The following is a 13,631-nucleotide window of genomic DNA, read 5'->3' on the forward strand; positions in this document are numbered from 1 at the left end:
TAACCCTGCGGGGACCGTGTAAAAGCTCCAACTTCCCTGAGACTGCCACACTGGAGAGGTCACAAGTAGGTGCTCTTAGATAGCCCTAGCTGAGCTTCCAGCCAACAGCCAACATCAACTGCCAGTCATGTGAGTGCACCATCAAGGACATCCAACCCAGCTGACCCTTAAGATGACTGTGGCCACCAACATCCAACTGCAACTGCAGGAAAGATCCGAGGTGAGAACTTCTCAGCCAGACTCTACTTAAATTTCGGACTCACAGGGGCACCTGGGTGGCTCAGTGGGTTAAGCCTCTGCCTTCGGCTCAGGTCATGATCTCAGGGTCCTGGGATCGAGTCCCGCATCGGGCTCTCTGCTCAACAGGGGGCCTGCTTCCCTCTCTCTCTCTGCCTGCCTCTCTGCCTACTTCTCTGCCTACTTGTGATCTCTTTCTGTCAAGTAAATAAATAAAATCTTAAAAAAAAAAATTTCGGACTCACAAAATCATAAGCAAAGTAAAATAGCTGTTTTAAGCCACTAAAGTTTGGGGCAATAATGACTGAAAGATGCATCACCAAGCTAGGCTTTGGAGCTAAATGCATCTGATCCAGGAATATTATTTTTCCCAATTATATTTTCCCATTATGTTTCATAGTAAGGATGTGGTGTTTCAGTGAAGAGAACATAGAGCTTTCAAGTCACCTTCAACGAACTGAGTGGCCAGATAAGATCCAATAAAGACTGAGTTACAAGAAAGGTAAAAGAAAACATGGGGTAGAATGCTGACATTCATTAAGCCGTTATGCTAAACCAAAAGCATTAAAGTAGTCTTTAAGGCACTGAAATCTAGCTCTGTTCTTGTGCTTTAGTGATTAGTTAGGAGACAAAAATGTACCAGAATAAAGGCCTCTACCTTATCCCCACTCCTCAAAAATATCCTCTGTTCTATCTCTCAGAAATCAAATACAAGGAATAGAAAAATAGACAACTATTAAGAATTTAGCTTTAACACAACTCACAGAAGGGAGGGGACAGTTAATGGATGCAGCATTCCAGGGGAGGCAAGCATCTTTCATAAAGGTGAAACAGAGCAATTGAATTTGTTCTTGTCAATCATCATCAAACAAGGTATATTGAGTATCTGTGTAGTACAAAGAATCCTGAGACAGAAAAAAAAAAAAAGGAACAGAACATAATTTCTATCCCCAGAGAGCTTCAGCAAGCTCTCTAGGGATAAGACAAGCGTATGTGAACTGATAGCACAATTTACTTACTTCTTGCTTAAACGCATGTACATTCACAAAGGACCCAAGGGCAAAGTGAAAACAAGAAGGAAAGAATACTGATATGAGAGAAGTCATCTAACATTTGAGGGTCTGAAGCGAAACTGTAAGAGTATTCACATTTTTCTCATTTGGATATAAAAGGACAGGATTAGAGGAGTTGGGTGATTTGCTCAAAGTCACCCAGCAGAGCCAAGTTTATTTTTGGAGCCTGTTAATTTAGAGGCACACTTTCTACTCATTTTGCAATGAAGGTGAGGGGTAGACACAGAACTCTCGGCTCAGGACAGCTCTCAAAATGCACAATTAAAAAGAATAATATACACACAAAAAGTCATGTATATCCATGTTAATCCATCCCCATGGTCCCTGCATCACTTGATTTTCTGCATTGTTTAGTTTTTTTCCTACCTTTGAATTGGATTGAAAGCAGAATCCCTACCACTTGCCATCCCAATTCCTGGAAGCATCTTTATACATGCTACCTTTCTGGTCTCTAACTTGCCTCCAAGACACAAGTGTGTAACCAAATCAAGTCCATTTTTTAAAACATTTTGAATGCATTTGTCTTAATCCCTTGATGATAAGCTAAGCTGCCTACCTTACATTTGCATTTATCTATGCTTTACAACAGCTTTCCCCCTGTTAAAAGGAGACAAGGAGCCCAAAATGGGGTCAGTTGTGCTAAACCCGAAGTCAGCAAACCAGGACTTAATACCTACCCTAACTGCAGTTTCAACCCCCTAGGAATGTAACCTTCTTCTTTTTTTTTCTTTCTTTTTTTTTTTTTTTCTTCCTTAAGAAGCAGGCTCCCTGTGGAGCAAGAAGCCTGATGCAGGGCTCAATCCCAGGACCCTGGGATCATGACCTGAGCCAAAGGCAGCGGCCCAACTGACTGAGCCACCCAGGCACCCCGGAGTATAACCTTCTTTTTTTTTTTTTTTATTTGTTTATTTACAGTATAACAGTGTTCATTGTTTTGGCATCACACCCAGTGCTCCATGCAGCACGTGCCCTCCCTATTACCCACCACCTGGAGTGTAACCTTCTTAACCAGTCAACGTGGAATTACCTGGTCGGCACTGGTGAACATAACCTGCTCAATGGACCCCTTCCATTGCCCTTAGGAAGGGGACCAACCTTGCCTGAAACAATGCATTCCTTGCTAATAATTTCCTTTTTCCATCCCCTTTGCACCTTTAAAAAGCTTTCCCTTTTTGCAGTTTGGAGGAGCTCTTTTCTATTTGCTAGTTGGGATGCTGCCTGATTCATGAATTGTTTAATAAAACTGATTTGATCTTCAAATTTACTTGGGTGAATTATGTTTTTTAACACCTCCCATTAGACTTGCTCATCTGGTTGTTAAGAAACTTAGACAATCATACAAAAAGAGTTCAAAGAAAAAAACTGTACCTGGACCTGAACTTGTCAGGAATGTTTTCCTTGATTAAGCAAGGCTTGAGCATGACATTTAAAATGGTGGAGTAATAAATATGCAATAAACACGGAGAGGCTGGTGCAAGGTAAAGGTGTGGGATGGTGGGGAAAGAATTACATCACATGACATATTACAATAAAACTTATTTCTAATGGTTTTTTCTAAATGATGGAATGACTTACATTGGCAGAAAAGGTGGGAAGAAAATAATTTGGGGAATGGGTTGAAATACAACTGTCATAAAATGTGATTGCTTTGTCTTTCAGTAAAATGTTTTTATCTAAAATTTACTTAAAACAACAATATGAGATAAACATATTAAGCACGAAATTGGCCTAGTCATTCTGCTGTGTATTTGTATGTGATTCACATGGATAATTAATAAGGTTTGTATGGAAATAAAAGATGGAGACTCCATTGTGGGCTAAATCCTATCTTTGTAGCTTGGAGGCTTTTTCCCATCACAAAGCAGATGATGTAACCTAGTAGAGAAGAAGTCTCCAGAAGACAATTGTGTATTGAAAACCTTTTCTCAGATGCAAATTGACATCTGGGGCAGTTACCCTAATGGTCCCCTCCATTCTCACACAGTACTTAGTGCTTTCTGGAGAGCTTTTCTACCCTTTTAAAAATAACATTATTAGAACTTTATTTTAACTGTCTTTCAGAGGCACTGAAGAAAGAGCCAAGATGTTTATGGCTTTTAACTTTTTTTTTTTTTTTTAAGCCAAGTACTCTCTGTGTTGATTATAAGGGCTTTCTTTCTTCTTTCAATTCTCTAGTCTAGTTTACCCTTTGATATCAAATAGATGATGGTCAACATTAGTTAAGCAAAAAGCTGTCTTATTTTCTCCCTATTTGCCTTTTCAGCAAATCTGACTGCTGTAAGTCATGTACATAGAATAATAGCATAAAAGCATGGCCCTGGAACTAAACTGCCTGAGTTAAATTCTCAACTGTCACTCACAGCATCACAATGGATCTTGGACACAATGCTTGGTCTGTGTTTCAGTTTCCCTATTTGTGAAAATGGGGAGAATAATATAATCTCCTTCATAATGAGGTAATATATTTTATTGGATAAATCTGTCATATTGTGTACATGGAAGGTGTACATCCTGTTATCTCAATACACTTAAACATCATAATATGGTTGCCATTGTAATGATATTAACCTTATTACATATTTAAAGTATAATATTTGTGTCTATGTTCAATATACTGTACATTAAGTCTTTATGGCTATTTTAGTATTTGTTATAAGTCTGTACCCTTAAACACTATTAATCTTATCCCCCCAACCCCACCCCCAGATAACCACCATCTACTCTGGGCTTTTTTAATGTTTCTTTTTCTTTCTTTCTTTCTTTTTTTTTTTTTAGATTCCACATATAAGTGATATCATAAATGGAGTGATATTTATAAAGAGCTTTGGGAAATTCCTGGCACATAATAAGCCCTTTACACATGTTAGCTATACTAAGTACTGGGATGTAAGATCCAAGAGGGCAGAAGTTTTTTTTGTCTATATTATGCACCATTGTATCTTGGGTAACCACGCTGTGCCTACCACATAGCAGATGTTCAATATGTAATTGTTGAATAAGTATATAATTTCATTTGCTTATTTTATTTTCATAATAACAAGGGAAACACTGCTAGAATTCCATTATCCCAGATAAATATAAATAAAAGTTTAACTAAAGAGAAAATATTAAATCCTGCTGCTGACCAAAAACTTAGATATAATGAATTTTACCAAAGAAGAGCCTCTGATGTCCCAAGAGAGTGAACATATAGTCCAGAGAATTTCAAGAGAACTTGTAGTCATAGATATTGAGTTCTAGCAAATATTTATTAAGCATTTACTATATACCAGGCATTAGACGTGCAAATCATATTGAATGCTAGCATAGCCCTGTGCTTATAAAAAGGTAATTTTTATCTTGATTTTACAGATGAAGCCCTTGAAGCTTAGAAAAGCTAAATAACTTGCCAAGGTCACCAACTAGTAGCTGACAAATAGTAGAACCAGGTATGGAACCCAACGATTCCAGAGAACAACCATTTAAACACTACACTAACTGCTAACATACTCATTTAATAAAGAATGTGTTTTTGGGAATCTAAAATATGTCTGGCTCTATGTTGATTATTCTGCACATGAAAACAGACTGGAGGAAGAGTTCCAATGGGAAAAAAAATGGCAGAGGTGCACCAAGAAAAGTAAAGAGAAGATGAGCATCTGAGTTAGCGACTAATGTAAAGGGATGTCTGTGCTAAACTACATGAGGAATATTGAGATCATTCTACAAAAGCCGGACTACAAAGCCAGTGACTGGAAAGAAGGGGATAGAGTCAGTCACAGGTCTGGTGAGCAAACAAAAAGGTGGTCCTCAGTGAACCTGGTAGTTTGTCTTTGGCTTTTTCCTTTTCTCTCTGATTTGGCATAGATGAAAGGAATGAGGTTAGATGGCCCTCTCTACTGAGCACACCGTCTCTCCATGACTCCTTACCCTGTGTATACAGTGGCCCCTTACTATGATGCACGGTTCTAGTTTATTTAAAAGTTGCTATCTCTCACTAAATACTGTTCCTGGACAAGAACCCCTGTCATTACTGATTCTAGTATCACCTTCTCAGTTTCTTTCATTAGCACAGTTTACATAGTAAACGTACAAAACAAAACTGAATGAAACAAAACTTGCTTATTACAAGTCCGTGAACTCTGGAGAATGGGACCCAAAAACCAAGAAGGTGTGGGATATGGTTTGGGGTTGAGATAGTGTCCTGGCAAAGGGAAGCAATCACAAAAATCCCTCAACCGATGAAAAAGCTTAAGTGGGCAGCGGACAACCAGATAGATGGGTCAAGGCAAACTATACCTGTGGCAGCTGAGGTATGAACATGTTTGTCCTTTTGAGGGCATTTCCCATGAAGTGATTCAGCATTGCTCATATGAGCATCTACCTATTGTACTCCTGAAACAGATTAGGTCGGGCAACATAAACACTGATCTCATCAGATGGCAGGGGTATGTGCTCCCTTGTCTACTGTCTTCCAGGAAGCTCAAACTATAATGATAAGTCTTAGCCTCGGCTGCAATGTATATGTTTATCTTGAATTTCTGTTATATTGAATTTCTCTTATCTTTTATTCTTCAGTGTCCATTCATCATTTATTTCTTTACTCCTTATTACTCTGGTGGGGAGAATATTTATGTTTGCATGATAAGCATCTCCCTCTATTTATTAAAAATATAATAAATAGTGTTTTTGGATGGCCATGGGTGCTATGAAAGAAATAAGAAAACTCCTAATTATATCCAAGATCACATGAAAATCAGCGCTGTTAGTTCTGCATCTATGTTGAAAAGTTTGACTTCCTCAACCCCGTTAAAGCACAAAACTACATACTACAACATAGATGAACTTTAAAAACATGGTAAGTAAAAGAAACAAAATACAAAAGGCCACATATTATATAATTCCATTTATATGAATGATCTTAAGTAAGCAAACTCATAGAGACAGAAAGCAAATAAATGGTTCCCAGGGGCTGGGGGTGGGAGAATGGAGAATGACTGTTTAGTAAGTATGGGGTTTCTTGTTGGGGACAGGAAAATTTTCTGAAATTAGGTGGTAATGGTGGTTGTACAACATTGTAAATATACCAAAAGCCAATGAATTGTACACTTTAAAATGGTTAAAAAGGTGAATTTTATGTTATGTGAATTCCACCTCAACTTTTTTAAAAAACAGGAAAACAAGATCTTTTGTCCACAAAAGTACTTTTTAACTTCAATTCCAAAGCTTCAGGATATTCATCTGAAATCAAACACACTCTGAAAGTTGACAACATTTACTCTTACAGAGATCGAGAAATTGAAAGACTGAATGGTTTGCTTCTAAAATAAGAAATTACCTCTTCCCAAAAAATAATCACAATAAAGGAACAAATCCTGAGCCACTTTTCCCTGAATCACTCCCAGCAGAGCTGCCCTCACACATGGGTATGTCTTCACCGCTGCAGTAAATCACTTTTTTCATGGGCGCCTGGGTGCCTCAGTCTGTTACATGTCTTTCTTGGGCTCAGATCATGGTCCCGGGGTGCAGGGATTGAGCCCTATCTCCGGCTTCCTGTTCAGGGAGGAGCCTGCTTCTCCCTCTCCAGCCTACAACTTCTCCCTGCTTGTGTTCTGTCTCTTTCTCTCTCTCTCCCCCTGTGCCTGAAGAGGAAAATTACCCAGAGCAGGCCTAGATCAGAAGGCACCAGAAAATGGAAGTTACTAACAGTAAGCCAGAGATAACCAGAAGCCCTACTGGGAGCAAGAGATAACCAGCCACTTTGGCTTCCATAAACAGGCTTCCCGCCACAGGCTTCCTGCACTACTGTTCCCACCTAAAGCAGACCCCGCTCCCCCAGGTTAAACCCACCCACCAGCAGTCAGCAGAGCCCTTGGAACCTGACTGCCTGTAGACCCCTATAAAAGCCCTATAACCCGGTTGCCATGGACCCAGAACTTTGAGCATGAGATCTGGATCTGCTGGCATACATCTGAGTTCTCCCACTCCTCCGAATGTCACTTGGTTTCTCACCAGTCTGATTATTTTCCACATTACGCCAAATAAATAAAACCTAAAAATAAATGAAATAATTTTTTTCATGTCCATAATAAAATCTTAAAAAATACTTTAGGAAAACTAATTTCAGATGGCATAATAATATTATTTGAGTAATTGTTAGCCCCTCCCCAAATAACCAATATTTATTTATAGTGAATAAACCAAGGAAAGACATTTGTAACTTAAAATATTTTGGTTTTCGTTATCATTCTTTACTCACTTTAAATAGTCCAATATCCCCACTGCTAAATTAATCAAGCTCTTGCCAATTTTCCCAAATACCACCAATATCCTTCCATCCATCATGTCCCAACTCTTTAGAGTATTTTGCAATGTCCTCTTCCAACTCCAAGTATCCAAATGCACATTAGACAATGAAGTTAGAAGCAAACAAAAGAAGAAAAAGTGAAGCTCACAGAGAAAAGAGAAATGAGACAAGGATAGGCAGCATGGAGATCATGAAGCTGAGATCAGAGCTTGATGCCCAAAAAGGACCAGTTGGGAGCCTTGCTAGTTACCATTGATACACAGGCTACCTTCCATAGTGCATCACAATGTAGGTGAAAGTGACAGGCTTGCAGTCAGATACCCCTGGGTTTGAATCCATTTCTTTATTTGCATGGTTAAGTTTTTATCTACTCTTAGCCTCAGTTAATTTGCATGTAAAATGGGATTAATAATACCTATTTCATGAAATTATCATGATGAGTCAATAAGATGATATTAGCAAATCACCTAGCACTGTATAGTTCATAGTAAACTTTGAGCATTACAGGGGCACTTAGGTGGCTCAGTCAGTTAAGCGCCTGCCTTCAGCTCAGGTCCTAATCCCAGGGGCCCTAGGATACAGCCCCATTTCTAGCTCATTGCTCAGCAGGGAGTCTGCTTACCTTTTAACGCTCCCCACTGCTCATGTGCTTTCTTATGCACTCTTTTTCTCAAATATATAAACATTTATGAATTTTATCTCTGCATCCTGATTTGGTTTGGGGATATTTGTGAGGTGAGGTCCGGAGCCAACAACCAATCTCAAAAATTTGAAAATAGAGCTACTCTATGACCCAGCAATTGCACTACTGGATATTTAACCTGAAGATACAAATGTAGTGATCCAAAGGGGCACATGCACCCATAATGTTTATAGCAGCAATGTCTACAATAGCCAAACTATGGAAAGAGCCTAGACGTCCATCAACAGATGAATGGACAAAGAAGATGTGGTATGTGTAGACACACACACACACACACACACACACATACACACACACAAATACTATGCAGCCATCAAAAAGATGAAATGTTGCCATTTGCAATGACGTAGATAAAACTAGAGGGTATTACACTAAGTGAAATAAGTCAATCAGAGAAAGACAGGTATCATATGATCTCACTGATATGAGGAATTTAAGAAACAAGACAGAGGATCATAGGGGAAGAGAGGGAAAAATGAAACAAGATGAAACCAGAGAGGAAGACAAACCATAAGAGACTCTTAATCTCACGAAACAAACTGAGGGTTGCTGGAGAGGAGCAGGGTGGGAGGGATGGGGTGGCTGAATGATGGACACTGAGGAGGATATGTGCTATAGTGAATGCTGTGAATTGTGTAAGACTGATGATTTACGGACCTGTACCCCTGAAACAAATAATACATTATATGTTAATAATAAATAAATAAATAAATTTTTTAAATGGGGGGAAAAAAAGAGGAAGAAGGAATTCTTGAGAATTCTTTGGTGCAAATAGGTGGCTTATTAAAGCACAGGGATGGGACCTGTGGGCAGAAAGAGCTGCTACACTGAGGTTGTGAGGGGTGGCTGATTGTATACTATAGGGTTGGGGGAGGTATGGAAAAAGGGAGGTTTCGAAGAATTTTCATATGTTAAAGAAGACACACAGGATACCAGAGGCCTTGCCATTGTCAGGTTAAGGTTGTTTTTGCCTCTGGCAAGGTATTAACATGAAGATAGTTGGGAACTTCCTGGAGGAACATTATACTCTCCCTGGTTCAAGTATCTGTCAATGAGCTACAGATTATAAGGACATTTAATTGTATTTATATTCCCTTCTGGAAGCTATTGTTAAGGCTTTTCCAAATAAACTGAAGGAGACTCCTGTCTTGCAGGATTGTGATCTCTACAAGTTAACTGTTTTCCTTTCGGGCAGCCAGGAGTGCCTCCTGAGGAATGTCACATTTATCTCATGGTGGCGGGGGGGGGGGGGGGGGGGGGGGGGGGGGGAGGGGGGGGGGGGTGCTGTCAGCATCTGCTTTGTCCTCAGCTTGCCTTCTGCTCCCTCATCAATCCTGATTATTTATCTTTTACTTATTTGAAGGACTTTTACATTTATTCCCTGTTCCTCTTGTATTGTATCATTCCCCTCACCTTTTGGGGATTTTCCAATATCCCATCCTTGCCTATGAGTAGTCTCATTTCAGTTTCTCTTGGTTGCCACCCTACAATTCCAAATCACTACTGAGACAAACATCAGTCAACTGAACAACTGAAGAGGACAGTCCTTCCACTTGCGTTTGCCTTCTAGAAAAGACTAATAAGTTGATTCACAGTCCACAGCGCAGGGATGAATCTGGAGAGTCTGTTCCCAGCAGGCAGGGCATATGCCTTCTGTGTAACAGCTGTCTCTTTGTGCTGTAACTTCAAGTGCAGTATTGTGCTAAAACAGCAAGTAATGTAATAAAAATGGGACAATTCAGCCTCCTTCCCTCTATGCACTGGGGTGTGTGAATAAGAAAAATAAAGGAAAAAAAAATCTGACTTTTCATCAGTGAAATGGCAGAACTGCCTAAAATACAGCTGGGGTAGAGAAATGGTCTGGGAGATGATCTTTCCGCATCTCCTCTGCTAAAGAGAAACCCCAGTTACTCTCTTGCTCGCCTTCTGATGTCTTGCCAGTAGCATCAGACTCTCTGAAATGAAGGCAAAGAGATGCCAACAGCTGTGCCCAGTGTAAAAACCACCAAACTGAAGCAGGTCTTGTGGCCTGTCATGTGGCATCAAGCCAAAGGAAAACATCAACAGTGCAATTGATGAAATCTAAAAACAACTTGCCCCTATCAGAGTATTTAAGAGAACTAGAGGGAAGAGCATCTGGAAGCACCATGGGCTCTACAGTAAATTTCTTTTCTGAAAATATGAAAATCACAGGATTTCCATGAATGTGCTGGGTGAATGGATGCGGTAAAAGAACATATCACTATGCATGGTAGCAGATGAAATTCAAGAAAAAATAAATAGTACCTTTTAAGTAATCATAGTGCCACACTATTTCACGTGTATCATTCAAATGATCTTCATGCTAACCTTTTGAATTAGGGAGAGCTTTTTAGTTGATAGAAACCAATTTCAAACTAGCTTACACAATGAAGAGAATTTATTAGCTGGTCTGGCTTCATGAATATCACATACCTTAGAGGATACTCCTGTCAAACTTATATTATTTTGTCCTTGGACAGAATTCCTCCTATTAGAAAGTAGAGTTGATTAAAAGAGAAGGAAAGTTTTGAGCTTTCTCTCGTACTCAGTTCCCTCCATTTGTTTCTGTGAGCCAGCCGTCACCCTTTCTTCCATATGCCCTCAAGATCTCCTCTTTCCACACTGCTAAACAAGTGTCAAAGATCTTGTCAAGAAGGAAGGAGGTGGTACATCCAATGAGGTAGCCCAATTTCTCTCCAAGGAAAATCAAGTCATTGTCCGAATGCGGGGGCTCCCTTTCACAGCCACAGCAGATGAAGTGGTGGCCTTCTTTGGACAGCATTGCCCCATCACTGGGGGGAAGGAAGGCATCCTCTTTGTTACCTACCCAGATGGTAGGCCAACAGGGGATGCTTTTGTCCTCTTTGCCTGTGAAGAATATGCACAGAATGCGTTGAGGAAGCATAAGGACTTGTTGGGTAAAAGATACATTGAACTCTTCAGGAGCACGGCAGCTGAAGTACAGCAGGTGCTGAATCGGTTCTCCTCGGCCCCTCTTATTCCACTTCCAACCCCTCCCATTATTCCAGTACTACCTCAGCAATTTGTGCCCCCTACAAATGTTAGAGACTGTATACGCCTTCGAGGTCTTCCCTATGCGGCCACAATTGAGGACATCCTGGACTTTCTGGGGGAGTTTTCCACAGATATTCGAACTCATGGGGTTCACATGGTATTGAATCACCAGGGCCGCCCATCAGGAGATGCCTTTATCCAGATGAAGTCTGCGGACAGAGCATTTATGGCTGCACAGAAGTGTCATAAAAAAACCATGAAGGACAGATATGTTGAAGTCTTTCAGTGTTCAGCTGAGGAGATGAACTTTGTGTTAATGGGGGGCACTTTAAATCGAAATGGCTTATCCCCACCGCCATGTAAGTTACCATGCCTGTCTCCTCCCTCCTACACATTTCCAGCTCCTGCAGCAGTCATTCCTACCGAAGCTGCCATTTATCAGCCCTCTGTGCTTTTGAATCCACGAGCACTGCAACCCACCACAGCCTACTACCCAGCGGGCACTCAGCTCTTCATGAACTACACTGCATACTATCCCAGTGTTTAAAAGATGTATGGTGATCCTGAAGCCGTCATATATGACAACTTCTAGCAACTTCAGGGGAAGTTTGTCTACGCTCAGGCTGCAGTATTTTCAGCAAACATGATTGGACAGTGGGCTTTTGCCCAATCTTTTGGTAGAGTAAAAAACTTGAGCCAGTGAAGCCAAATCCTTATAGCAAGCAGCATGCCTGGCTCCTTGCTGATTGCAAATAGGCATTTAAAATGTGAATTTGAAATCAGGTGACTCCATTACTTCTAGCTAATGTGGCATCGTAGGTGTTTCCTAAGTTTTAAGTCTTGGACAAAAAATACTAGTGTCTACCATCTCCGTCAGGAACTGTATCGTGGAAGCTGTTTCCATTTTTCATTCTCTGTCCATGTCCTCTGCACAAGTGTGCCCTCTTACTAAGTAATTCCAGAATAAGGTCTTGGAATCCTTAAGTCTTACAGTTAAACCAACGAAACTGCCTTTTTAAACACCTTGGGATAAATCAGAAGACCTCTCGCACCCACCACCAAACACTCCTAGCTTCAAAGTTTCACCTTTTTTTCTCAGCAGGTACCAGTTGTAAATAAGAATGAACTAGGGGCCAAAATGCGAAACCAAAAATGAAGCAGCTATCTGTAGTTAGTAATTTCTAGTTTAAACTGTAACTGAACATTGTGGCTTCATATGTATTATTTTATATTGTACTTTGCCCATTACTGATGGTTTGGACTTTAATAAGAGAAATTCCATAGTTTTTAATATCGTAAAATGAGAATATTTGAACAGTGTATTCTAGAAAGCAATATACTAACTGAAGTGAATGCTTGTATATATTAAGATAGAGCCTTAAAACTTTCTCTCAATGCCTTAACTGTCAAATAATTAAAACTTTTAAAAGCCTAGGATTATAGTCAGCATGCTGGACTGAGAGGTAAACACTGAAGCCACTAGAGCAGGTACCGATGCTGTCAGTGTTTCGCACTGTGTGTTTAGCTGTGTTTATGCTAAAAAGTGCAATATTAGACACTAGCTAGCTAGTACTGCTGCCTTGTGCAACTCCAAAGAGGAAAACAGGATTTGATTAAGTGCTCATGTGTCTTTAAGTTACTCCTATTGTCCTAGGTTCGGATGCAATGCCCTGCCGGCTTCTGTGGCTGCTATTTTTATTTCCTTTGCATTATTTTGATTAACACCTTGAATGGAGAGCCAAACATTCCCTCTTCGTCTGACCAGCAATGGCCCTCTAACTGCAGTAGGAAAAAAACAAAACACAACACAACATTTGGTCTGAAAATTGGTGATAGCTGGCACTTAAGATCAGAAAAAGAGTTGTTTATACTTGATGCCTTAAGATGCTGTCGGCCCAAAGCTCTGAGAATCTTTAAGATAGAAAGTAATACTTAACCAAGGTACTAGCGTTTTCGTAGAATTGTTACATTTGATAATAAAACCCGCCTGTTTAATCTCAAAAAAAAAAAAAAAAAAAAAAGAAGGAAGGAGGGAAGAGCAATAGAACAGAAGAAAGGAGAAATGATGGAAATGCTGTAGAAGAAGGAGGACACAATCAATGGAGTATGAAAATAAATTAATGTTCCAGTGTGCTCCATTTTCTCTCTAAACATAATAATAAATTAGGATTTTATTAACCTACAAAGATATACTAAATCTGTACCACCTAATATGGTAGCCACTAGCCATATTAGGTTACTTTCATTTAACTAAATTAAAATTAAATAAAATTAAAAATCCAGTTCCTCATTGTTT

At 39.8% G+C, this 13,631-nt stretch overlaps 1 protein-coding gene across 1 annotated transcript in view; it reads left to right on the top strand.

The window, feature by feature from the left end:
- LOC123930507 (epithelial splicing regulatory protein 1-like) overlaps positions 1–13,330 on the top strand; it is a 108,841-nt gene extending 95,511 nt beyond the window's left edge. Inside the window, exon 4 of the mRNA XM_045986736.1 lies at positions 10,955–13,330. Coding sequence (XP_045842692.1) covers positions 10,955–11,882 — 928 coding nt within the window. The 3' untranslated portion in view covers positions 11,883–13,330. The remainder of the gene's footprint in view (positions 1–10,954) is intronic.
- The last annotated feature ends 301 nt before the right edge of the window (positions 13,331–13,631 follow it).

This window comes from Meles meles, chromosome 19 (assembly GCF_922984935.1).
Source record: "Meles meles chromosome 19, mMelMel3.1 paternal haplotype, whole genome shotgun sequence".
NCBI lineage: Eukaryota > Metazoa > Chordata > Mammalia > Carnivora > Mustelidae > Meles > Meles meles.